Source organism: Canis lupus, chromosome 36, assembly GCF_048164855.1.
Source record: "Canis lupus baileyi chromosome 36, mCanLup2.hap1, whole genome shotgun sequence".
Lineage (NCBI taxonomy): Eukaryota > Metazoa > Chordata > Mammalia > Carnivora > Canidae > Canis > Canis lupus.
In genome coordinates, this window is record NC_132873.1 from 20,068,936 (window position 1) to 20,096,576 (window position 27,641).

A 27,641-nucleotide genomic window follows, 5' to 3' on the forward strand; every position below is an offset into this window, starting at 1 on the left:
ATAGTATGTATGGTTTTAATTCCATTTGGATTTGAAAAAAAAATGTGTAGTGAAAAATATGGCAAAAGATGAAATCTACTTTAAGAAAACTCTGTATTCAAAAAATGTGATTGACAGCTTTGTTCCTTCTCCAAAAGGGTTCTGAACCCTTTTGATTGTCAGGCAGTAGGATAAAATTCAATTTACATTCAATGAAACAGTGACGGGAAGCAAAGTGTGTTTGTGTACTTACACACCCTCCCAGAGGAGTTCTCTGGTTTCTGCTGAGTATTGTTTAACTTTAATCAAGGGAACAGTTTGTTATTCCTTGATCTCTGGTGGATAAACACAGATTAGATCTGGCTTCAGAATTTCTCTGTATACCATGAACTGTACATTTTCCTAAGGTTAATCACACACAAGGCATAGTACCACTTAATAATCATATTTATTATTCAAAAATAATCTTTTATTACATTAATAGCATTTATGAAATCTATTCATGTATATGTTTTATTTACATGGTACCTTTCATCCAACTTTGAATGATTCAGATTCTTTCTAAGCTAAGCATTAGGTAGGGTATAATTTCCTCCAGATACACAGATGGCAAACGGTAAGAATTCACAGGTGAACCGGGGGTAAACAGATGGATCTTACATCACTCCTGCTGGTATGGGCTGTTTTCAGAGGACAGTGACCATGTCATATCCTTTGCAGAAAAATCATAAATTTGGCCTGAGTATTTTTTATGGTCGACACAAATAAAACTTAATTGCCTTTTTTTATTTTCATGAGTTTTGGTGCACTTAAAAATATGAATTTGTAGTTGAAATACTTTGAGTGTTTCAGTCTGCTTGTTTATATTTCTCTTTATTAAACATTGAGTTTCTAAACTGATGGGTTATGATATTTGTACCATAATTTCATGTAGCACTTTATTATTACATGGTGGGTTTTGTTTTGGTTTTTTTAGATTTTATTTATTCATGAGAGAGACAGAGAGAGAGGCAGAGTCATAGGCAGAGGGAAAAGCAGGCTCCCTATGGGGAGCCTGATATGGGACTCGATCCCAGGACCCTGGGATTGACTGAGCCAAAGGCAGACACTCAACCACTGAGACACCCAAATGCCCGTAAATGGTGGATTTTGAAATATATTTTAAAACCCAAATTTCTTTCTTTCAGCCTTTCATATTATGGTTTCAAATCAAGGTTGATTGGGGAAAATACTGCTAGTTCCAATAAATAGAAAACTTTCAAATTTTAATGATGTAATTTTTTGTGTGCATTGTCGAAAAATGTAAATTAAAACCACTTGAACCGGATACATTATTGAAGAGATTTTAGAATATTTTTCTGCTTTAATTGGTATTTACGTGTTTGTGTTCCAGAAGCATTTTAAAAGTAACCTTAGGGATGCCTGGGTGGCTCAGCAGTTAAGCATCTGCCTTTAGCTCAGGGTGTGATCCTGGAATCCAGGGATTGAGTTCCACATCAGGCTCCCTGCGTGGAGCCTGCTCCTCCCTCTGCCTGTGTCTCTGCCTCTATGTCTCTCATGAATAAATAAATAAAATCTTTAAAAAAAAAAAAACAGTGACCTTAAGATGTATGAAATGAGTATTTAACAAAAAGAATTTTCAGATTGAACTTCCTTCTTTATAATAAAAAAACACAATCTGTTGCCTGACAAAGTACAGCTTAATTGTAAGTAGTCTTGTCTTCCTTTGACATTGCATTTGATGGTCAGCAGGCATTTTTATAAGCTCAGTGGACAGGCTCAGTCTAGATATTCGACTTTGGCAGGCGGGATGTGAAATAGTTGAAATAGTTTCACTGCATATTTATTGTCCAATGAATGTGCACTTGTTAGAGGGCTGCCTTTTTTTTTTTTTTCTTCCAAATCTAAGGAATGAAGTAGCACAATATTCTTTCCTTGCTCTTTGTGATTACCTGTGTTTTGCCATTTAGGTCTTTACATACCTTTTGTAAAGAAGAAATGATTTGGTGATGGAGTGCTCCCCCTGACCGATGGACTCAAAGAAGAGAAGGTAAAACCATTTCTTCTTCTCCCTTACTCTTCTGGGAAAACACAATAAGTAATTCCATATATGCGTAGCTTCTCTTCAGTTTAATTTTCTCGTTCATGATTATTTAATAGGGATAGTGACATTTATGTTGATTGGCAAAGAGAGAAAGATATTAAATCTGATTAGTGATAAGCTTTGTTGCTAGTTTCTTATGCTTATAAAAAGGCACAAGGTGTTACCATTGCAAAGTCATTTTTTTTCTCTCAAATAATTTCAGGTCTTCACACGTAGCCTTATTAATTGTAATCCTCTTCTATCCTTAGAAAACAGGATTAAGTTTGTGGTTTTCCTTTCATAAAACCATAGTTATGCCTAATCTTAATTGAGAGGAATATCATTTAGCAAAAAGTAGAGAAATTTATAGGTATTATAAAATAAAATAAAAAAAATTCTGTGCCTCATTAAAATTGGCATCAGTGTTCTAGAGAAAGGAAAGTATCATCGGTGGCAACAGAGGGAAACTTGGTAGACAGGAAACCTAGTATATCTTACATGCCCTTTTCTTAGAAGGAGAGGCAGTTATGGTGTGGTCATTATTATGAAGTTGTGTGTCTTGTGTTCTTTGAACCAGAGTCATCACATGGATAGAATTCTTTGGCTGGAACATGAGTAAAACATGGAAGATTTTATATTCCTGATAAAAATTTGATTCTTAAAAGTTTAAATAAAAATTATAGAACTTACTCAGTGTAAAGTAAAATATGGATCTCTATTCCTTCTTATAAAATACTTTTTTTAACACATTCAAAACTAAAATTTTAACATGTCCCAACTTGGGACATGTTATAACTTTATTATATAAACAAGGAGTTAATATATGGAGAAGATAAAATCTTAAAATTCTGTGCTATTAAATCTAAAACTTCAAAAAGTAGTATAGGTTTTGTTTGCTTCTTAGATAGAGATAAGTAATTTGTGAATTTAGATTGTCCTCAAGCCTTTTATGTAAATAGTTGTTTTATCTCTGCTCCTGTGTGCTAACCAAAGTATAAAAACAGGTGATAAACTATCGATCCAGTCACCCACGTGCTGGTAAAAGGTACAGATCTAATGAAATCAGTTAAGAACCCTCAAAATACAATTTTAATTGCAGGAACAAGCTATTTTTCTTAATGTTTATAGCTCAACAGAGGCAGAAGGATCCAAAGAAAGAGGCCTGGTCCATGTGTGGCAGGCAGGATCCTATTCTGTAACACCAGAGAGATTGCCAGGCTGGGGAGGAAAGACTGTTCTTCAGGCAGCCCTTGGAGTGAAGCATGGAGTTCTTCTGACTGAAGGTATTGAAAAGAATGGCTTAACAAATACTAACTGAAATGCTAACAGTACCTGGGTGTGTAAGATCAGGTAAGAGTTACTGGATACCAGGAATGCTTAATGAAGTTTGCTGGAGCTTATACTCTTTGTGTTTTCAAAATACATTTTTACTCCTTTTATCAAAAATCAGATTGGTTTTTAAATTTAAAATCTATCATAACTAGAATAAAAGAATCATAGTTTCTAAATTTTATAGTAATAAGTACATGAAAAATTAAGTTTTGAAAGATTACCTGTTCAGAAACTCTTTTGTTGTACCTTTGTTCATTAAATGTATCAGAATAATAATGCTAATAATAGCTAGTGTTTATTAAACAATTACAAGTGCCTGGCAGCACACTGAGTACTCTGTATGTAACACTTCACTGAGTCTTCACAACCACCTTGTGAGGTGGGCTGCTATTCATGTTCCCACTTCATAGATGAGGAAACTGAAGGTCAGGAGGTTAAATAATTTCCCCAAGCCCATACAGCTATTGGAGTGTCCGTCAGGATTAGAATTCAGAGTCTGATTTCAAAGCCTGCTTTTTTTAAGCCACTTGGCTATACTGCCTCAGTACAGTTTTTCCCAGGCATAAACAGTAGATCATAAGAACATGTAATAAAATAAATCGATAACAGAAGCATAAGCTATATTTTATAGAGAGAGTTGCTTTTAATTTAATAGCAATTTACCAACTCAGTGGCGAATTAGGTTTGAGCCAGGACTGCCATTAACTAATTTATAAATTTCTGTTCCATAAGCATTTATTAAGTATTCAATAATGCTTTGATATTTTCCTTGTAGGAGCTAAGGAAAGACAAATTCTAAGAAGCAAAGCTTAAATCTGACCTTGGTAATTCTGTGGGGTAAACATGGATTTCTTTCCAGCCTCTTTATTATTGTATATTTTATTATAATAATATAGAATAATATTCTTATAGTAATTACATAATAATAATAGTATAGTAATATTATTATTATTAGGCCAGAACTGGAAAAAGCATTATTGTAAAAATGTGAACCATATTTAGTCAATCCTTGCTCTACGGATTTCAAAATACATCATTCGCAGACATATATAAGTGGAATTCTGTTATTTTATTTACCCTTCAGTAAGATATTTAGGATCCCTTCATGAACATGACTTTAAACATCTAGAATCATACCTAAGATGGGATACCTGAGGGAAAGCATTTAAAAAATATATAATTGTTCATGTTTACACAGCATCCTGGTTTTAAGTATCAAAGCTACAAAAAAAAATCTCATCTCACATAAGTGTGTAGTTTGAAATGGCAAAAAGATCTCCAGTGCTATCTTTTCTACTGATGGAATGAATGCTCGAAAGTTTCAAGCTTGTCTCTTTGACTATCAGCTCATGATTCCGGGAGGACACTTCCCTGAATCACTATTTTTGAGGTACTCCAGGTGTAAAAAAGAGAGGAGTTGTCTAAATATCCATTTCTTTGTACTATTTCTCTCTCTAGTGGAATGATATTCATTGAAAGAGTTGGTGAGCTGTTGCAAGTGTATATTGCTGTATCCTTTGGGAAAAACGTTTAAAAGATCTTAACCAACGAGCTTATTTTCTCAGCGCTCTTTATCCAAACTGGGAATTCCCTAAGAAAAGCTCATGTCTTCCCTTTAGCCACTATTGTGTTCTTTCTTACATAGATGTTCTGGATAGTTCACTTGAGTTTATAAATATATTTGCTGTGTATAATAGGCCAAAGATAATGTATTTTTTTCATCATCAGCTCAGGTGCTTCTTTGTGGGGAAAAGACTACTAGAAATTTACTCCATTATTTATTACTTTTAAAAAAAAAGGAGTCGTCTCTGGTCATATGGAAAAGAAGGGGTAGTAGATGTGTCTGAGTGTTTTTTCAAAACTCATGTCCAAGTCTTTGTTCCATTTGAGTTTCATAGCTAGCTAGCACAGGCCATATGCATATGTCCTCAAACTGCCACAGTGGTGCAGTGAGATCATGACCTGGTAGGACACATGGACAGAAACAAGTCCTTATCTTTCATGTGCCCAACTCGTTGGCACCTTCCATCGTACTGCTAGAGCCACCCAGTTGCCCTTCATTCTAAAGCTAGCCAGTCATAGCTTTATTGGGTTTTTCGCTTTGTTGTTTCATTATGGTGATATGTTTCTTAAACAAATGACACTTCAGAAACCCTATATAGTACACAGTATGTATTATATATAACATTTAAAATTATACATAAAATTGTATACATCAGGAAGACAGCCATGTCTTGTTAACACTGGTGCTTTCTTACAACCTGGAAGTGTAAACGTGATTTCTTAGTTTTGGCCAAAATGAATCTCTAATATTTTTATGCTATTGCATAATCTTCTGCTGCTCTGACTTAAAAGAAGCAGTGAATGTTACAGATATTAGCAAATGTGTCTATTTTATCCTTTGCTCATTTTATCTTATCATGGTCATTATTTTGTCTTTGAACACCTGAAATCTCCTGTAATAGCCTACAATGATAGCCATTAGTAGTGGATCCATGTAGGACTTGGCAGGATGAAGCTGAAGGAAAGGAGCAATAACCCTTCATTTGAAAGTGGCCTCCTGCAGTTGGTAGAAGTGGTCACTATTTTTCAGAATCTTAAAAGATGGTGTTTGTTAAAAGATGAATAAATGTGAGACATAATATGCTTGAACCAAAATCTTTACAACTGTGCTTTTGAAAATTAAAACAAAACCAGCCCTATTTTGTTAAATATAGAGGGACTAGAGATTTGCTGATAAGATTTCTAGTTAATTCACTAATTCCCTCCTTTTTTTTTTTTTAATCTTCAGATGGTGAGGTCTACAGCTTTGGGACTCTTCCCTGGAGAAGTGAACCGGCAGAGATTTGTCCGAGTTGCCCTATTCTAGAAAATGCCCTGATAGGGCAATTTGTCGTTACTGTGGCATCAGGGAGTTTCCACAATGGAGCAGTAACAGAAAGTGGTGTAGCATACATGTGGGGGGAGAACTCTGCAGGCCAGTGTGCAGTAGCTAACCAGCAGTATGTTCCGGAACCAAATCCTGTCAGCATTTCTGATTCTGAGACCAGTTCTTTGTTAGCAGTCAGGATTTTGCAGTTGGCATGTGGTGAGGAGCACACACTGGCATTATCAATAAGCAGAGAGATTTGGGCATGGGGTACCGGTTGTCAGTTGGGTCTCATTACCACTACCTTCCCGGTGACAAAGCCACAAAAGGTGGAACATCTTGCTGGGCGAGTAGTGCTACAAGTTGCCTGTGGTGCGTTCCACAGCTTAGCACTTGTACAGTGCCTCCCTTCCCAGGATCTGAAGCCAGTCCCAGAAAGATGCAACCAGTGCAGCCAACTCTTGATTACCATGACTGACAAAGAAGACCATGTGATTATATCAGACAGTCACTGTTGCCCATTAGGTGTGACACTGTCAGAATCCCAGGCAGAAAACCAGGCCAGCACTGCCATCAGCCCCTCCACTGAAACCCTTGACAATCAAGAAGTATTCGAGAACACGCTTGTAGAAAATGAGCTGCCTGTTGCTACTGATACAAACGTTGGAAATGTTCAGACCACGGGTGGTGATGCCATATCCTCCCAACAAGAAATCATGGGAACAACTGAAATTCCTTCTGCCCAAAATATACCATCATACCCTGATACTCAGGCAGTAAATGAGTACATGCAAAAACTGTCAGATCATTCAGTAAGAGACAACTCAGAGAACGGCAAAAAGCCAATGCCATCTCAGGTACCTGCTAAATTTTATAATATAAAGGTATTTCTGGTGTTACGAGTTTTTCTTTAGCAACTTTAAAATGCTTTAGGCTTGAGTTTGACTATAAATCTGTTTTATCATGTAATCCTAGATAAGAGAAAACCTGGATTAATTCAAAATTACTCCTTATGTTCAAATTCTGCCCTTGAAGATGTTGAAAGATGTTATACTGGGCTTCTTTTATCAATAGCAAAATCTCATTTTTTCTAGTACTTTTTTCCCATGGCTAAATGTTCTAAATTTTGGTGGGCTCCTGAATGCTGTTATTTTTTTCCTGAATACTTTTAATATAACTATATATTTGCAAAGATTTGTCTCACCTGTATTTGTACCACTCCGGATTCTTTAGAGAGTAGTCCTTTTTTTTTAATCAGGGAAGGTTGCTATGTGATAGATCCCTCAACGGGAGACAGACCTAAAAAATACCTCCTAGTGTTAAATATTGTTTAAAGTTTTTCCAGCTTGTACCTGTCGTCCTTACTGGGCTTTGTTGTGGGGCAGGGGCTTAATATTTTCTTCATCTTATTTAAGCTATTCTCATTTTGAAAACTTGTAGAGAAAAGCTGTTTGCCAGAAGCAGACAGTAAAGTTTGAGTCTCTCTGATTAAAACAAATTGTTTTAAAAGGATAATTTGTTTTTTTACTCTTCATGTAAGCCTTTCAGTTTTGCTTTTACCAACACTCTAAGATAAGAAAATGAAAAAACCAAAAACCTCTAATCATCAAAGAACTGTCCTGTGGTGTTTTTTCAGGTTTTTGAAACCACATACCTCTTGATACTTTATTCTTGTTTTTCACTCTGTCAGGATGAGAACATGGCTTAGAGGTATTTTTAGAAATAGTTTTTATTTCACAGTTAACTCATTGAACCTTGTGGATATCTGATTTTATTTTTCAATTAAGATTAAGCTGTTTGGAGAAAGATACTATTAGAATCTAAACAAAACAAAAATAATGATTTAATAGGAATGCACATAGAACATTCTTAGACTTGAACATGCTTATCAGAAATTTGGACTTTGACTTTTTTTTTTTTTTTTAATATTTATTTATGCTAGTCACAGAGAGAGAGAGAGAGAGAGAGGCAGAGACACAGGCAGAGGGAGAAGCAGGCTCCATGCACCGGGAGCCTGATGTGGGATTCGATCCCGGGTCTCCAGGATCGCGCCCTGGGCCAAAGGCAGGCGCCAAACCGCTGCACCACCCAGGGATCCCTGGACTTTGACTTTTTAGAAGTCAATTCTGCTAATTAAATTTGAAGTTAAAACTTCACTGTATACAGTTTTTTGATTAATAGATATTATTGAAATTACATTGTCCTGTGGATTTATTTTGTTAAACATGTAAATTTTTTGTTGCCTATGCTAATTTTTGACAATGTCTGTCTATACTAAGTATAATTCAATTTTTCTAAATAATGTCTCAATCAGACATTTAATTCACTAGGAATTTATGTAGTCTAGGACAAAGTTTTTTTCCTCTGGCCAAAAATAACAAAGAGTATCTCATTTTTGTGAAATAAACCATAGTATTTGGCAATGAAGTATATATCTTATAATTGAATTTAATTATTGCTTAACTGGGACTCCTAAAATTATGTCTTTCATCAAAATTGCTGGCTATGTATTTTTGTTTTGTTGATTTATTTATTTTATGTATTGTTAAACAATTAAGTAGAACAGCCCGTAAGAACAATAATTTAAAGTTTATTGAAGGTAGAATTTTGTGACTTTCTTTTTATCTATTGGTAAGAACCCCCTAAAATATTCACCCATAAATATCATTCGCTGTTTCTATTATGAGCCTTTATACACAAAGGGTGAAAATAATGACGTTAGTTCTTAACAAGTTATCAGGAACTGTATTGCCAAGGGATTAATAGATTTGTATTTATCTTTTGCTTGATATGGTATATTTGTTTTGTTGAATATTTAATTAAAGACTCATTTGCTTCTCTGAATTTAGTATTTAATTCAACAAAATGTATTGAGTACCCACTACAGTTCAGGTAGTGTTTCCTGTGCAGGAAACAGGAGTTATTTCCTTTAAGAGAATCAGAAGTCAATGTCAAAAAACTTGTTTTGTTATGGCTTTCAATTCAGGACAAATTAAGGAATGTATATATACCCCTTGGGACCTTTGGACACCATATAGGAAGGGAATTTTTCAAAATGACCTATGCTGATAAGCTAAAAGCTTTTTTTGTGTTTATAGTAGTTACATTTAATGACTTTCCTTTAAGTAAACAGTGGTGCTTGACTGCTCAGAGTGAGTTCCAACTGATTTTTTACTAAGATTTTAGAAAACTTCAGTTTGACTTTCAAATATAGCTATGAATGCCACAAAGAACATTGGTCCCAAATGTTTAATTATTAAACCTACCACATTTACTCTGTCATAATGAGAGCCAAGTAATCCTTCAGCTTACATGGCCTCTGAGTCATGGAGAATAACATTCATGAGGCAATGGAAACACTTCAGTTTAAGAACATAACTTGGGGGCAGACAGATCAGAGGTCTGTCTGTATATGCTATATCTAAATTACCATTTATAAAATATTTTAGGAAAAGCATTTAAAAAAATTTTTTTTCCCGGTATTTCTTAGTATCAGTCTGTGTAAATCTTCCTAATAAGCAATCAATAATACTACTTTATTTATCTTATGTATCATTAGCCTTTTCAAGCTTATATCCCGGGCTGTCACAGTACACCTTGTTTTAAAGGCTAGGTTTTCCAGACCTTTCTTCCCCTCTCCCCTTCTGTGCTTAATTTTATTAAAGCAGCTGGGGGTTATTTTTGAATAGCATGGAAAAACACAATACTCAAAAGGAAATACTTCTGATAAGGAACTGTATTTTGAGTACTCATTTCCATATAATGTGTTAAATCCTGTACTAAAAGGGGACGTCTTTAAGTTGAAGATAAAGAGACCTTTGTTTTAGAATCTTAAATTTGTAAGTAGTGACGGTTTTTGTTAAACTTTATTTTTGTTGATTGCTTGTTGTATAAGGGATCATATTTTTATATACTTTTTTGTGTGTATATTTTAGCCTCTTGTAGAAGAAGCAGTTCCTAATCTTCACAGTCCACCAACCACAAGCACCTCAGCCCTAAACAGCCTAGTAGTCTCTTGTGCATCTGCTGTTGGTGTGAGAGTGGCTGCTACATATGAAGCTGGGGCCTTGTCTCTTAAGAAAGTTATGAACTTTTATAGTACGGCCCCTTGTGAACCTGGAACTCAGGCAGGCAGTAGTTCCATAGGCCCAGAAGGTCTGAAAGATAGCAGAGAAGAACAGGTTAAACAGGAATCAATGCAAGGAAAGAAAAGTTCAAGTCTCGTGGATATCCGAGAAGAGGAATCAGAGGGAGGCAGCCGAAGACTCTCCCTCCCTGGATTGTTGTCCCAAGGTAAGGAAATAGCCAGGTGAATTGACTTTTGGTAAATCCAAAATGCTCCTGACATCATGTATTATATTATAATAAATTGGTAGCTTTCCTAATTGCTAACGCTGACATATTCAGATATCAAAATTTATTTAATTTTGGTCATGTAGATGGTTTTAAAAGAAAGTTACATGTTTTCCCTGCTTTAAAAATAACTGTAGAACCTAACTTTTCTGTGATGGTTGCTTCTGCTTCTGTACCTTACTATGAATCTTACTATATTGTTCTGGAATGTAGTAACAGCCTCCTTATATGATAGTTGGGGCCTGTAGTGATGAAGAGTGATGAAGTCATGGATGTGACCTTTGTTAATTAAGTGGGGGATTTACTGTATTTGGCCTGAAAGTGGAGATAATTTTAAACTTCAATAAAAGGAAAGTTCATTTCTGATACAATTAGCAACAAACTTCTTAGAATATTACGGTTCTTACCCAGTTGGTTCTTCAACATTTCTCAGTTGGTTCAGGAATCTCAGTCATCTAGACTTTTGTTTCTCGAACTGTGACCTACAGACCAGAAACAACAGCAGTATCTGGGAATTTGTTAGAAATGCAGGATCTCCAGTTTCACTCCAAACACTGAATTGGAGTAGGTGTTGTATAACAAGATCCCCAGGTGACTGGTGTACACATTAAAGTTTGAGCAACATTGGATTTAGACCAGGAATTGGTAAACTTTTTCTGTAAAGAGCAAAAGTAATATGATTTGTGGGCCATACAGTCTCTGTTATATAACTATTCAGCTTTGCCATTGTTGCTTAAAAGTAGCCATAAATAATACATAAATGAGCAAGGCTATATATATATATATTTTGTTCGAATATATATATATTCGAACAAAACTTTATTTACCAAAACAGTCAGTGGGCTGTATTTGACCTATGGTCTATGGTTACATCATTTTGTGCAAAGCTTTAAAATTAGGAATCCTACCTTGCACTTCTACTTAGTTATGGCACTGTTGTGCCACTGAGCACTTCCATTATTCTGCCTTCTAATTCTCATTGCCACTAGATTTTCAGCTTGCAAATAAAACCCTTAGTCCTTAGTGTGTGTATGTGTTAATAAGAGAGCCTATGTATTCTTTTAAGTCTGAAGGAGAACTTTGTGCTAAAATTTTCTTATTCTGAAATGTCCTTTAGTATTTTCAGCATAAATATATTTGAGATCTCCTGGAACCACCAATGTGTGGAATATTGATTTTTGTCATGTCATTGGGGCATTGAAATGTACAATCCCACTAACAGACTTCTTTCCTTTGGTTAAATTTTACTTAGTTTTATGTGCACGCTTTTTCTTTCTCTCTTTTAAAATTATCTGAAATATGTCTTTGAGGGAACTTCAAGTAGGTTTATTTGAGTGTCTATATGAACAAATGGATGGCACGCTTACCAGAAAAGATACTGATTGTAGCTAGTGATGATCACCTTTTTGTGGCCCTCAAGTTAATGACCAACTCTGCACTTAGTGACATTTGATGATTTTCTTCAAAACATATCCTGCCACCAAATCAATGTACAAGATTTACATAGTATTGTATGCCATTATTATAATTTTGAATGCTATAAAAGATTTTTTAAAACATTGTTTAAGTCCTCTATAAAATAATTTGAAATAGGCAGGCAAAATTCATAAGTTTTTTAGTGCTTCCCATTCATAATCTTTTTTTCCCCACCATGGAAACTTGAAAATTGGGCAGCCCGGGTGGCCCAGTGGTTTAGCACTGCCTTCAGCACAGGGCGTGATCCTGGAGACCTGGGATCAAGTCCCACGTCGGGCTCCCTGCATGGTGCCTGCTTCTCCCTCTGCCTGTGTCTCTACTTTCTCTCTCTCTCTCTCTGTCTCATGAATAAATAAATAAAATCTTAAAAAAAACTAGAAAATTTTATATCTAAAATAAGTCCTTTATTATAATATTTACAATGTTTGAACATAGATCTTGACTTGGAAAGACTTAACTCTGCTTTGAAGTGAAAAAATTCTCAGCCCTAGTGCAGTATTTTGTTAAGCGTATTCTTTAGAATGCAAGTTCCATAGGATGTCATATAGACATTCTATATAACATAAGTGTTATACAGAAAGGGATTCTCTGGCCAAGTGCTTTGGAAATGGAGCTGAGTTAAACAAATCTAAATAGGCCTTTTAATTGCAGGACTTGTCAGGGCCTTTAGCATGCTAATGTGTGTGAATCTACAGGGCAGATAGTATGGAGGATAGAATGTAGTAGGCAGCATTTAGCAAACTCATCTCACTATTAAATCCCCGTTTTTCCAGAAAACCTATAGAATATGCTTCACAAATACCGTGTTAGTGTATTTCTTTGACAATCAACAATTGGTCAAAATGATATCTTTTTATCTCACCCATCTTACTCCTTCATTCCATCTCTGGCTTGTTTTCAGTTTCCCCCAGGCTCTTAAGAAAAGCTGCTCGGGTAAAAACTCGGACAGTGGTTCTGACACCCACATACAGCGGAGAAGCAGATGCACTCCTGCCTTCTCTTAGAACAGAAGTGTGGACCTGGGGGAAAGGGAAGGAAGGACAGCTGGGTCATGGTGATGTTCTGCCGAGGTGAGTGTTGCCTGTATTTACTGTTAGCAGTTGGCTTTAACACATAAATCTCTCTCCTGTGAAAGACTCTAAATCGTTAACATGGATTTAAAAAAACCAAACAGATCTGTCACATTAGTTTTGAATTTGTACCTGATAATAAAGGACTTAAGTATCTATGGTGTACCTTCCATCTCTTCTTTGATGCATATTCATCTTGGAACAGAGAGGGATGTTTGGGATAAGATTGTATTTTATTGAGACACTTAAATAGCTCAGTTGTTTTACTTTAATAAAAGAGCCAACATTTTTTTTTTTTTTTTTTACCTGAAAGGTGTCCTTCTGTGGCTGCCAAAATAACTGTAATAGCAATATTAAACCATTAATGCACATCAAGTAAAAACTGTTGCTTTGCATAAGAACTCATGATATAAAAAATTAGATATTTGTCAAGGTTTGTAATGGAATGATTATCTAAAACAGCCAGGTAATGCAAGTGTCTCTCATCTTAGCAAAGTGAAGACATTAAACGAACAGACAGACAAAAAGACTTCTCTCTCTGGTTATAGTTCATTGTGTCTTAAGAATACTCTCTGCCAAAATGAATCAGCAGGTTTTGATTCTTAACAGATTCTGAATTATGGTTGCTAATGACTGGTTGACAAAGATTAAATTAATAATCATCCAAAATTTTTGATAATAGTAGTAAGTTGAATATATATTCAATATTTTTATTTTAATGATTTCTTTTGAAATGTTTATTTTTACTTCAAAGTACTTATTCTGTAATTTGAAAAAGGTCATGATTTTTTTGAGCCTTCTTACATTGAGTTTGTATGTGTATGTTTTTCTTTAAGGCTTCAACCACTGTGTGTAAAATGTCTGGATGGTAAAGAAGTAATCTATCTGGAGGCAGGTGGTTACCATTCTCTTGCACTTACTGCGAAATCCCAGGTAGGAGACAAACTGTTAAAAGCTATCTTAATTTTGTGGAAGGTTAACATGACCAGATTGGACGTTCATTTATTGAGTGTTTGCTATGTGTCAGGCAATAAAACCATATCTTACTTGATCCTTCTAATATTTTACATTGCATTGTATTATTCCTGTTTTACAGATGAAGAAAGGGAGATTTAGAGAAATTATGTAACTCGGTAAAGTCACACGTGGGATAGTAAATAGTACGTAGAGTCAACACTGATCTGCTTAATGAAGGTTTCCATAATGTGTTCATATTGAAAAATAAAATTCAAGATTTTCCAGAGTATTGATGATTTTTTTTTTGGTATTAATGAATTTTCATTTGTTTTTTGCTGAAAAAAAATCTGTAAGTAAGATACTAAGAAAAGAAAACAAAAGGTATTTCTCTTAAAATGGGACCTCAGTGTGACCTTCAGAATCACTTAAAACCACACCCAGATACATAAAGCCTGCATACATTATACATCTAAATACATAAAGTAGTTGTTTTAAGGTTTTTTTTGTTAAGATTTAATTTTTGTACACACAGCTTGGGGCTGGAACTCACAACCCTGAGATCAGGAGTCACACACTATGGACTAAGCCAGCCAGGTGCCCCTAAGTTGTTTTTAAATATATTCACATAAAATAAACATAAAAATTGCTAACTTTTACATATATATATATATATATATATATATATATATATATATGGCAAAACAAAAAACGTACTTAGGGAAAAAAGCTGTTACAGTTACAACTAACTCTCTGACTCATTTCAGCTCAGGTCATGTTCTCAGGGTTGTGAGATTGAGCCCTATGTCTGGCTCTGTGCTGGGTGTGGAGCCTGTTTAAGATTCTCTCTCTCTCCCTCTTCCTCTGACCTTCCCACTTGCTCACATGCTTTCTAATAAATAAATAATATAGCTCTGTACTTATTGACATTGAAAAATTTCAGGAAATAGCATTAAAGAAAAACATTAGGTTGCAAGACAAAAATTAGTATAGTCTCTTTTTTTTTTTTACATTTTGTGTCTACATTATATACAGTAGATATTAAAATTTCTAGAAGTATGTATGTGTGTGTTCCCAAAACAAAATAGCAGATGTCTCTAAGTGATCTGTTTATCAGTTGTTTTCACTTTCTTTTCATTTCTTTGTTCTGTGACAGTCTTGTATAGTGACCATGCATTGCTTTTAAAACCAGAAGAAACAAAACTACTTTCATTAATCGTGGTCACTGTCATCTAGTTTCTTTTGACTGTAGTGGAGCATAGGTACTTGCTGTGTTTCACCCACAATAACTCTTTGTATGTGAAAAGTGTTTTAGTCATTTCACAGTACTCCTATCTCTAGAAAGAGTCATGATCAATTTTTCTTTTTAGCACTTACCTTTCTTTTTTATCACTTTCTTTGTAAGAAGCAGTATAGGATAATTCCTGGGATTATATCCTGGCTCTGCCACTTATAAATTTGTGACTTCTCTGAGCCAGTTTTCTTACCTGTTAAGAAAGGATTGTCATGAGAATGAAACATTAATTAATACAAAGGAAGTGTTAAGAACAGTGCTTGGCAGATAGTAAACATCTGAGAAATGGTAGTTATTGTAAACTCTTGGACTCTATCTTCCTGTGTACTGTGATTATCTCTGGTCTTGTTTAAAATGAATTTTCTCAGTATCTTACTTTAAAGAATGTAAATAATGTATGTGTAACTATTGGTATATGTGTGTATGTATACACATATGTATACACATGTATGTATATGTTGTTATAGAAGTTCAGAAATGACATGCAAACTCAGATTCACAACTCTTAACCTATTTTCCTATGATTTTCTAATAGGTTTACTCATGGGGTAGCAATACCTTTGGTCAACTTGGACATTATGATTTTCCAACAACAGTTCCTCGTCTTGCAAAGGTATTTTTGAGAACTTGATTTTTATAGCAACTTCTTTCAGAATTTTAGGTTATTGCACTTTATATTTATTTCTCCATTTTGTGTTTGAAAAAATTAAGAGAATTCTATATTTTGATATACTTAAAAGTTTTTTTTTAAGCCATGAAGCCCTTTATTTTCAAGCTAAATGTTCTTTTTTAAATGATGTTTATATTTCTTTTGTTCATTAAATATTCATAGTCCTTTGCCTTTATTTAAAAAATAAAAATGAAAGTTCTTTGTCTTAAAACAAATGTTTCTAGGACTATCATGTTGAGTTCTGAGTTTTATCCTACCAAATAATGCCTACTCTTTGACTTTTACATAACATTTGGTGGTAGTATTTTTTTTGTTTTGTTTTCATTGTTTTTTTACATATATAGTCCTAGTAATAAAATCTCTTTGTAAATCTTTTCATTTTCTGTAGTGAAGCTAAAAGTATAGATGATTTCTTTGCTATTGTATGAATTGGTTTTAGTTTATGTAATGCTATTCAGAGATTAGTAGCTTCTAGTCCCCTTGATGCAGTTCTAGAAAACTGTTTCTCACTCCTTTTTTTCCTGCCCCCAACCCTCTGGATTTTCATCAGTAGTACTGGCTCCTGATAGAAAATTTGTATTTTTTTATAGGGTAGAAGGTGAGGAGTACACATGGCGCTAGCCTAACAGAATGGAGTATGGAGCTCATCATCTGTAGTTTGATTTTGGTATCAGAGTGTCCCAAGACATGCCTCCTCCACTGAGAGCAACAGAGACTAAAAAAAGATAGTTGCCTCAGGAACATGATTCATGTATAAACTCTGGACAGTACATATTGTAGTAATTCATGTTTTCAGAGTGCACTGTGATCCATTACTTCATAAGACTTTTACATGCTTTTTTACATCCAGTGAACTTCATTTTACTGAGAGGGAAAGACTTAAATAAAACATTAGGCAACAGTTATTACTTTCTAGTCCCAATCTTAAATGTTTTCAGTACAGAGATTTCAGTGGTAAGGTATTCAATTACTAATATTATGTAACAAAATATATGGTAAATCATTGTCTCTTGTTTTTCACTTCAGTAAAGTAGAACATACGTTTATTCTTTTTTTTTTCTTAAGATTTTTAATTTATTTATTCATGAGAGACAGAGGGGGGCGGGGCAGAGACACAGGCAGAGAGAGAAGAAGGCTCCCTGCAAGGAGCCCGATGTGGGACTTGATCCCGGATCCTGGGATCACACCCTGAACCGAAGGCAGAGACACTCAACTGCTGAGCCACTCAGGCATCCCAAACATTCATTTATTCTTACCAAGGAAAGTTCTGTGACATAGAATAGAGAAATCAAGTTTCTGTGTGACACTATATAGTCAGACAAGAGAGAATAAGATTTTAGTTTCATTACTTATTAACTGTACATACAAAAATTACAGTATCAGGATTTAGGTTTTTTTTTTTTATTTGTGGGAAGGATAAGAAAAACATTCTGACGTCATTTTAATTTGTGAATTAAAAGTCAGGGTAGAATGAGACCTGAATTAGTTTTGATTGAGACTAAGAGAAAAGACTCTTGTCTTCTGAAACATTTTAATCCATTCTTTGTAAAATTAGCAGGAAGCCAGTTATTTGGATAGCCTGAATTTGAGAAGATAATGTCATGCCAGGAAAGAATAACTATAAAGTAGTAGAGGCTTGCATCACACACAATCATCAAATCACCTAGGATTTGGAGTCTATCTAGACAAAATCTAACAGATAGGAGGGATTTTGCTTATCAGTATAGAAGTCACAGCTAAAGCTGGGGCTGGAGGTTGAGGCAGTAGTTTTCATAGCAGAACACTTTCTTCAAATGAAATCTTACATGTATCCCAAACATAAAACAGATAAACATGGAACTACTTTAGTTGAAGGATGGAGGGGAATGAGGGCAGAGCTTTGACACCTGCCTTTGCATGGTGCCTCCTGAATCATTACATGGAATCCTAAGGATTGAAAACCATTGGTTTAAGGCAGTGTTTCTTAAACTTTTGCACACATCAGCATCATTTGGAGAGCTTGTCAAACCAGATTATTTCATCCCCAGTAGGGCCTGGAGAGTTTGCATTTCTAACATGTTGTAGATGATTGCTGCTGCTGCAAAGACTGCTTGTTGAGAACCACTGGTCTAGGGGATCCCTGGAGACGGGCTTCTAAGGGGTCCTGGGAGTTGGTACAGTGAAGTCACATCAGAGAGGCAGCGAGTTCCAAGTGGGAAAACTGAATTTAGCACCCAGTGATTTAACTGGTTAGAATGGAATTTTGCCTTGTTCAATTTTTACTTTCCATCTTGATTTTTGTGCAGTCAAATGTGAATAGAAAAAGGTGAGTCCTAATTGTCCAAATAGGGCTCTAGAAGTTTCTGTGGCTCCTGATTGTAGTACAGGCTAAGCCCTGTAGAGACTTCCAAAAATAAGTATTAAAAAATTAGATCTATGTTTTTTCCTTTTTAAATCCCAGTTTTTCAGATTTTTTAAAGACAATCTAGTTCTAAATTTAAAAGCTGAACACAGGATTCCTTCTTATTTCTGCATGGGTGCTCAGTTGATCAGGTACATTACTGGGTAAGTTTGCCCTCTTGAGATATGAATGACTTTGCACCACACTGTTTAAAAAGTAAACTAACATTTCCATTCTGGTGGATCTGAATTTCTACTTAATTCTTTCTTTCATTTTGGACAGATGATATTTTGCTGTCGTTACAGGTGAGCAGTGAAAATGGAGTCTGGAGTGTCGCTGCCGGCCAGGATTATTCCCTGTTCTTAGTGGATACAGAAGACTTCCAGCCTGGGTTGTATTACAGTGGCCGACAGGACCCTGCAGAAGGTGACAACCTTCCAGAGAATCACAGTGGCACTAAGACTCCAGTACTTCTCTCCTGTAGTAAGGTGAACAGGAATTGGATCCTAAGGCCTTCTGTAACACATGAGCAGTCTTTTGTTTTTGTTATTATTTGTATATATGCCTGTTATTGTCTCTGACTACTGTATTTAAAAATTGCAAACCCTGCCCATCCCCCTTCACTCCTTATCTCATTTTCCTGACTTCTTTCTCTCTAACCGAGCCACCTAGGTGTCCCTGGAGTAGATGAGTTTTGTTTTGTTTTGTTTTTAAGATTTTATTTATTTGTTCATGAGAGACACACACACAGAGAGAGAGAGAGAGAGGCAGAGACACAGGCAGAGGGAGAAGCAGGCTCCATGCAGAGAGAGAGAGAGAGAGAGGCAGAGACACAGGCAGAGGGAGAAGCAGGCTCCATGCAGGGAGCTCAATGTGGGACTGGATCCCGGGACTCCAGAATCATGCCCTGAACCGAAGGTAGACGCTCTGCCGCTGAGCCACCCAGGCGTCCCAGTAGATGAGTTTTTAATTGGAAATGGGAAATAAAAATTACATAGACCCAAGGTGGGTTCAAGGCAGACCTGACAGGCCACCAGCTGTGCACTGTTTCCAATTCCTTCCCTGGCCTCCTCTTTTAACTTTTCATTTTATTTATTGCTGTTTACTTCCGTCTTTTTCATTTGTTGATTTGAATTTCTTTGCTTTCCTACCTCCTGTCTCTTTTTCATAAACTTAAACCACTGGACTTTTCCTGATTTTCTTTTTTCTCATTAAAGTAACTCATCCTCATAGTGGTGTGTCGTAAGGGAATTAACCCTCAAAGCTAGTACATTCTGGATTTCTTATTCTTACTGGATACTATATCTTGGGGATTGCTTTTTTGTTTCATGTTTGTTTTTCTAGCTAAATGTTTTTCTAGCTTTGAATGTATAGGGCAAAATCTTTCTTGGTAAAGGCAACACTGGCCAAGACTTGGCTCTTGCCCTATATATAGCCTGTTCTTCCAGATGTACTCATCGACTCTTTGTAGATGTTGGCCCTGGCTCCACATTCCCCATGAAAGATTCCACAGTCCAGATAAATGATGAAATAGGCTGACGGGAGGAATGAGGCTCTATTTTGTATCGTTAGTTACCATGGATATTAGTAGTCTGTTTGGATTGCAGCTTGGTTGCCTTGTTTGTAGGGATCTGCATATACATTGATTATTTTGTTCAGTGGTATAATGGGTAAATGACAGAAAGTCCCTTTAAAGAAAATCCCTATGTTGTACTTTGAAGAGACAACTCCTAGACTCTTGATGTTCCAGTATATGGTGTAGAGATTCTCTCTGTTCTCATTAATCCCATTTCATAAAAAAGAGGGTCCTGAGACCTTTATCTCTGTCGTTTGGATCTTTGTATATTTAAGGTATCTGTAGTTCTAAACACATGTAACATGAAATAAAAGATATTGTGGCCATAAATAAAAGTAGAGTTGTATATAATAATACATAGGTCCAGATGCACATATATAACAATGTTGTACTGGTAAACCAGCTCTAAAGAAAGACAAAACAGGGATCCCTGGGTGGCGCAGCGGTTTGGCGCCTACCTTTGGCCCAGGGCGCGATCCTGGAGACCCAGGATCGAATCCCACATCGGGCTCCCGGTGCATGGAGCCTGCTTCTCCCTCTGCCTGTGTCTCTGCGCCTCTCTCTCTCTCTCTGTGACTATCATAAATAAATAAAAATTAAAAAAAAAAAAAAAAAGAAAGACAAAACAAAACAATAAACTCTGATCTGTAGTGTTTGCCATTTTGGGGGGTGATTTTACTATTGCCAATTTCAAACTACTAGTGGTTTATTTTTTTTTTAATTTATTATTATTTTTAAAGATTTTATTTATTCATGAGAGACACAGACAGAGAGGCAGAGACACAGCCGGAGGGAGAAGCAGGCTCTCTGCAGGAAGCCCAATGTGGGACTCGATCCTAGGACCTGGGATCACGCCTTGAGCCTAAGGCAGATGCTCAACCCTGAGCCACCCAGACGTCCCTCAAACTACTAGTGGTTTAATAACTAACTTGCAAAATTCCTGAATATCTATCATTTGGCTCCTGTAGCTAATATGAGCCAGCTTTAGCACCCAAATTATTGCTAGTAAATGGTATTTTATCTTTAATCTTTTTCTTCTCCTCTGTTTCAGCTTGGATATATAAGTAGAGTGACAGCAGGAAAAGATAGCTATCTAGCTTTGGTGGACAAGAATGTTATGGGATATATTGCCAGTCTCCATGAGTTGGCTACCACGGAAAGACGGTTCTATGCAAAACTAAGTGACATCAAATCTCAGGTTCTCAGGCCTCTTCTCAGTTTAGGTAAGTAGAACTTCTCCCCAGCCTCCTCAGTTATCAGGACTTTGATTTTATCTGTTCTTCCTGTGTCACAAATAAAAAAAAAACCTTGAGTTATGTGTTTGTTCCTTTCTTTTCATTCTCTTATTTTTGTACACAGCCAGTTAACAACTTACAAACTGTTTCCACTTTGTCAGTAACCCAGCTGCCCCTGAGTATTCTGCTCCCAGAGCTCTTTTTCCTTGTAGAAATAGGAAGTGGAGCTTTCAGAATATTCATGGCAGAGAAGTAGAAACAGCTTTGGGAAAGTTGATCTAGGAGCTAGATTTCAAGACTCCTGGCCCCACTAGTCCTAAGATATCTTATGTTATACTACCTGAATTTTTTATTTTCTTTGTTCTGGTTACTAGAATTTTATCAGGTAGAAGTTCATTTGGATTTACAAGTAGTCTCTTAAACTGTAGACAAGAGTGTTCAGGGTTATGAACAATTCACAATACCATGACTTGGTTAAACCCGATTCCTTTTCTTAGCTGCAGTCAATAACAAAGAGGGATTGAAGATGAAGAGATAATACAGAGGAAATGGATTACAGTAGGTCTGCTGTCCAGATACACTAGATCCCTTGGGTTTCCAGGAGGTTAGATAGGAATACAAATGAAAGTGGAGGGGAATAGCTATTGAAAATCAGATTTCACTATTTCAAAAAGTTTTATAGGTTTGGCCCTGCACATAGAAAATGGAGAGGAAGTTTTTTTTCCTCTTTCCTGCATTCCTTGCCCACCCCCCGTGAGGACCTAGAATTCAGATCAATACTAGAATACTTAAATTCTGCCTTGCTAGTATGGCAGTTTTTCCACATTAGGTTGACACTGGCTTGTGTGGATCAGCCCATTTTTATAATAGGAAACCATTTATTTTTCAAATAACTAATTTATAGTCTTTCAGAATGTGACCCTTTGTAGGTTAGAGGCTGTCTGCATTTATTTATTTTTGTTTATTCTATTTTGTCTTATTTTTTTATTTTTTTAAGTTTATTTTTCAGTGATTTCTACACCCAACATGGGGCTCAGACTCATGACTTGGAGATCAAGAGTCGCATGCTCTTCCGACTGAACCAGCCAGGCGCCCCAGTTTGTTTATTTTAGCTTTTAATATGTTTTGCCTTTTTAAATGTTGTAAAGTGCCTATTCTATGAATTCTCCTCTAGTGGGTGGGTCTAACACGACAGGAGATTGGCAGGGGAAAAGCAGCAATCCAAGCTGGAAGCTTCCTGAATTGCTCTGAAAGAGTGAAATTGTCCTTTTACCTGTCCTGATTTGTGATTTCCATGTTGTTGTTGCCTTGTCTGCTCATCAGCCTTACTGCTTCGAGGGAAGTCCTAGAAATTAGGAACTTTGGACTGGGAAAAAGCAAATAATCTCCTGGTGCCCCCTATAATTTTCAGAGCAATCTGGTCAGTCTGATTTGGGGATTGCCCTCTCTTCACTGAAGTGTTGGGCTTGTCCAGGGGTTAGTAGAGCAGAAATCAATACAAAAAGTTGAAAATGTTAACTAAAATATAACTACAAAAGTGAGTTTAATTCTTGGCTGTCACTTACCAGTTGTATGAAATTAGATAATTCACTTCCCTTCTTTTGGCTTCAGATTACTTAAAAATGGGAGGAGAGTTAGATTTGCTTAGTGGTTCTCAAATTAGGCTGGTTTCCAGAATTACTTGGAAAGCTTTTCTTCTGAATATATCCATCCTGTGATCTTAACTCTACCTTATCGAGTCAGAATCTATAGGATCCCTGTGCATGTATTTTTAACAAGTTTCTCAAATGACTGGATTCTATCTCTGAAGTTTCTTTGTTTAACATTGTGATTATTTGAGTTCCACAGTCAAGAGTATATCTCAACATGTTAAGTATTTTTGGAAAAGGGTAATTCATAATCTTGATCATAAAGTATTCAGGTAATGAGTCTTCAGATTATATCATCATCATCGTCATCACTTTGTTACAGAAAATTTGGGTACTGCAAGCACAGTCCAGCTGTTGCAGGAGGTGGCAAGCCGATTCAGCAAGCTGTGTTACCTAATTGGTCAGCATGGAGCCTCACTGAGCAGCTTCCTTCATGGGATAAAGGAAGCCAGGAGTTTGGTCATTCTGAAGCATGCAAGTCTCTTCTTGGATAGTTATACAGAGCAAGTATCCAGTCCCGTGTCATGTTCAATCTCTGCAGGGTTATTCTGCCAAGGAGAACAGCTCCTTAATCAGAAGAGACTAGATTAGGGACAGTGATATAAGGTAATATAAATTGCAAAGCAGTATTTTAATCTTAAGCCAACTATAGTTCTGCATTGCTAAAATTTAGTTTTCTTTAAGTGGAAAAGAGGTTTAAAAATAATTCTATTTCTGTAGTCTAGCAGAATGATTGATAATGTACTTAATTTACGTAAAATATACTATAATCAATGTGGTTCTTTAGAGAACAATTTTGCTTAAGTAAATTATACTAAAATTAGAAGTAACGAAGCCAATTACTTTAAGACCAACTGCTAATGGTAAATATGGAGCTGTTCCACTGTCTTGTTTTTTATTGTTATGTAACTGGAGGATTTAAAGACCATACTATCTTCAAAATAAGAATATTTCCTTAATAAAATCTAGGATGAGTTATTCAGTGTTCTTTTGATGTTTTTCAAGTAACATATCCGTGTATTTAATTTAAATATTTTTCACTTTTTACTAATTTGTATTTTGATATTATGATGAGAGGCATAATTTGTTATTTTAATAAGTATTAAAATATCATTAATGCTGTTGATCTGAAGTGAAAGTTTTATTCTTTATTAGTATCTTCATCCATCTAGCAAATATCTACTGAGTATCCACTAAATGCCAGGCACTGTGTAGAGCTCTAAGATCGTGCAGCCACAGTGGGAAGCCAGTGAAAAGAAGTTCATGTTCTTTTTTTTTTTTTTTTTAAGATTTTATTTATTTATTCATGAGAGACAGAGCAGGAGAGAGAGAGGCAGAGGCAGAGTGAGAAGCAGACTCCTTCAGAGCAGGGACCCCGATGTGAGGCTTGATCCCAGGATCCTGGGATCACAACCTGAGCTGAAGGCAGGCACTTTACCAACTGAGCCACCCAGGCACCCCAGGAGTTCATGTTCTATTGGTGTTTTGTTTAGGTTATTTTTAATATAAGTGATGGTGTTTATTATTAAAAATTATACAAATAGTCAAAAAGATATTTAAAGTTGTCCATAATCCTACCGCTAGATATAACCATTATTAATCGTAGTGTACTTCTTTTCAGACTTACTTACGCAGATATTTGCATGTTATTTTAATTGTAAGCAAATTAAATATATTTGAAGCTGCTGAGAGGAAATACCCTAAAGTCTTTTAACTCATATTTCAGACATGAAAAATAACATTATTTGATACCAATTTACATTTGGGGTGGGGGGACAGAGGAAGAGCAAGAATCTTAACAGACTCTATGCCGAGCATGTAGCCCAATGCAGGGCTCAATCTCATGATTCTAAAATCATGACCTGAGCTGAATTCAAGAGTTGGCTGCTTAACCAACTGACTGAGCCACTCAGGCAACCTTAATTTTTTTTTTTAACTAGATTTTGTTTCAGCTTTTACTACTATAATTCTTTTATGTCTTATTTATTTCACTTTTTTTTTTTTTTTTTGCTTTTTGTTCTCTGATATTTCAGACCTTAGAAATGCTTTCATTTTGGTATCTTGGACTGTTTTTTAATGTGATTTATTCACATAGGTTAGGCAAGTAAAAAATCTTGTGTTTATGAGTTTTAAAAGTTATTTTTAATTGTGGTAAAATACACATAACATCCAATTTACCATCAGGACCATTTTTAAGTGTACAGTACGTACCTTGGGCTATTTTTTATAGGAATTTGCCTTCTCTCCAAGTCGATTGATTACATTTTGCCATTCTGGGCATATGATAGAAATGTACATGACTCAAAATAGTATAACAAGACATTCTCTAGCAATAGATCAAAACTTAACCAACATTTCCTAATAGTTTCACCTGACTTCTTTAAACATATTTTCTTCCCTTCTCTATTTATTTCTGAACACTTAATTTTCATTAAAAATCCAACAATTTTGGGCAGCCCAGGTGGCTCAGCGGTTTATGCCTCCTTCAGCCCAGGTCGTGGTCCTGGAGACCCAGGATCAAGTCCTGCGTCCGGCTCCCTGCGTGGAGCCACCTTCTCCCTTTGCCTGTGTCTCTGCCTCTCTGTCTCTCTGTTTCTCATGAATAAATAAAATCTTTAGAAATCAACAATTTTAATTATATTTTCTCGAGCTTGTAAGTTGCCAAAGTAAAATATACCAAGCAAATTCTAGCACCTTCTGCATAATTTTAGTTGTATTTTAAATTTACAATTAAATCAACATCTTTACTAAAATGATTTCCCCCTCCTGATTATTGTGATTATCACATCACATAATCTGCCCTTCTTTTTAGTCAAGTCAGTTCATGAATGTTGACATCACAAAAGTTCTGAAACTTATTGGTGAGACACCAAGAAGTACCTGCTCCAAATGTTTCTTATGTAAATTTGTTCTTCAGAATTTTCATTTAACGCTAATGTGCATGTGTTTTCTCTTTTGCTCAAGGTATTGCACATCTATTACAAATTTCCTGGTTATGGGAGGATTCCAACTTCTTGCTAAGCCTGCCATGTAAGCAAATATATACCTTCCCATTATTACTCTTAACAACCAAAGATCGTATTTTATAGTGTTCTGTGTGTTTGAGTGCCCAGGAAAAGCTTGGCTTTAAATATTCATTAAATTCATTTTACCAAATGAATCAAAATGTAGACTTTCACTAAACTCTTAAAAAAGACAGATGTTATTGGCCCCCAGTTATCATTGGAAGTGTAGTATATGATATTGAAAAGATCACAAGATCTGGGTCCTTCTTTATTATCCCTGAGATGTTGGACAACTCTCTTTACCAAATTGAGGCTAATTTTTTTTCATCTGAAAAATGGGAATGCTTTTTCCCTGGTTGTGAGGAACAAATAACGTATATAATGGTATAGAGAAAAACACAAAGTGTTGTACCAATATAAAGATTTTGCATTTAGCTTCTGGATAATAAATATAAAAGCCCCTTATATGAGGCTAATCATTCTGAACCATGTAGATTCTCATCAAGTGTTGACCTAGAGACAAAGGCAAGTTTAAAACATTCAGTTTTATTTTATTTTAATTTTAATTTAATTTTATTTTTTTAAAGATTCTATTTATTTATTTGTGAGGGACACAGAGAGGCAGAGACATAGGCAAAGGGAGAAGCAGCCCAATGTGGAACTCTGGACTTGATCCCAGGATGACGGGATCACGACCTGAGCCAAAGGCAATGCTCAACTGCTGAGCCACCCAGGTGCCCCTCAGTTATATTTTAATAGTAAACATATCAAATATGTATTCACAACCCAGATTTTATAGATGTTAATGTTTTTCCATGTTTGCTTTTGATCTTATATCCTAATAGAGTAATAACATCCTTGTCTCAGTTCTGATCTTAACGGGAATAGTTTTGGTATTTCTTCATTAAAGATAATTGCCTTAGGTTTTTGGTAAACATCATTTATAGAGTTAAAAGCTTCCCTTCTTAAAAAGGGTGGGGGAAGATTCCTTTCTATTCCTGAAAGTTGAAGAGTAATTGATTTTTTTAATGGTGACTATCCTTGAGTACCCAGGATAAATTCAGTGGTCTGTCTTAGTTTTTCAGTACATGCTGGATTCGATTTGCTAATATTGTAAGATTTTTGCATCTAAATGAATGTGAGGTTTTCCTTCTCTTTTGAATTTGAAGTTTTGGTAAGAAAATTGCACTAGCAATTATAAAGTGAGTATGGGAACTTTATATTTTCTGGAATAGTTTGCATGAGATAGGGAATATCTGTACTTTGTGATTTTGTAGAATTTGTAAAAACGTATGGCTTTTGTGGGGGCATTTCTGTAGGGAGTTTTTAAACTACTGAATTTCTTTAATGAATAGATCTGTTCAGGTCTTTATTTCTTCTTATGGCTTTAATTATTTGTATTTTTCTGGAAAATTATTCATCGCATTCAAGTTGTCAAATTTATTAGCATGCTATTGCTACCATTGTCTTTTTTTTTTTTTTTTTTTTTTGCTACCATTGTCTTAAGATGTTTTTACCTCCATAATAACTCTAGTGGTACCCCGTATTTTTCATTCCTCTTATTTGAGTCTTTTTTCTTTTTATCTTAGTCAATTTTGTCATCAGTTTACCCTTTTTAATTTTCTTTTCAAGATTAAGCCTTAGTTATTCCTTTGCTTTCTTTGTTTTCTGTTTCATTAACTTCTGACTTTTTAAAAACGATTTTAGGGCAGCCCG

General features: G+C 35.6%; 1 protein-coding gene across 4 annotated transcripts in view; it reads left to right on the plus strand.

The window, feature by feature from the left end:
• The window catches only part of ALS2 (alsin Rho guanine nucleotide exchange factor ALS2), a 70,528-nt gene that overhangs the window by 11,679 nt on the left and 31,208 nt on the right, over positions 1-27,641 (plus strand). For 3 of the 4 annotated variants that reach the window (XM_072813246.1, XM_072813248.1, XM_072813247.1), the window contains exons 2-12: positions 1,950-2,029; positions 3,191-3,345; positions 6,186-7,120; positions 10,199-10,556; positions 12,994-13,162; positions 13,999-14,095; positions 15,946-16,023; positions 18,766-18,948; positions 21,088-21,259; positions 23,243-23,423; positions 25,885-25,950. In XM_072813246.1, coding sequence (XP_072669347.1) covers positions 2,010-2,029; positions 3,191-3,345; positions 6,186-7,120; positions 10,199-10,556; positions 12,994-13,162; positions 13,999-14,095; positions 15,946-16,023; positions 18,766-18,948; positions 21,088-21,259; positions 23,243-23,423; positions 25,885-25,950 — 2,414 coding nt within the window. In that variant the 5' untranslated portion in view covers positions 1,950-2,009. Of the gene's footprint in view, positions 1-1,949; positions 2,030-3,190; positions 3,346-6,185; positions 7,121-10,198; positions 10,557-12,993; positions 13,163-13,998; positions 14,096-15,945; positions 16,024-18,765; positions 18,949-21,087; positions 21,260-23,242; positions 23,527-25,884; positions 25,951-27,641 lie in introns of all 4 variants that reach the window. The other variant, XR_012025060.1, reaches the window with a different exon arrangement.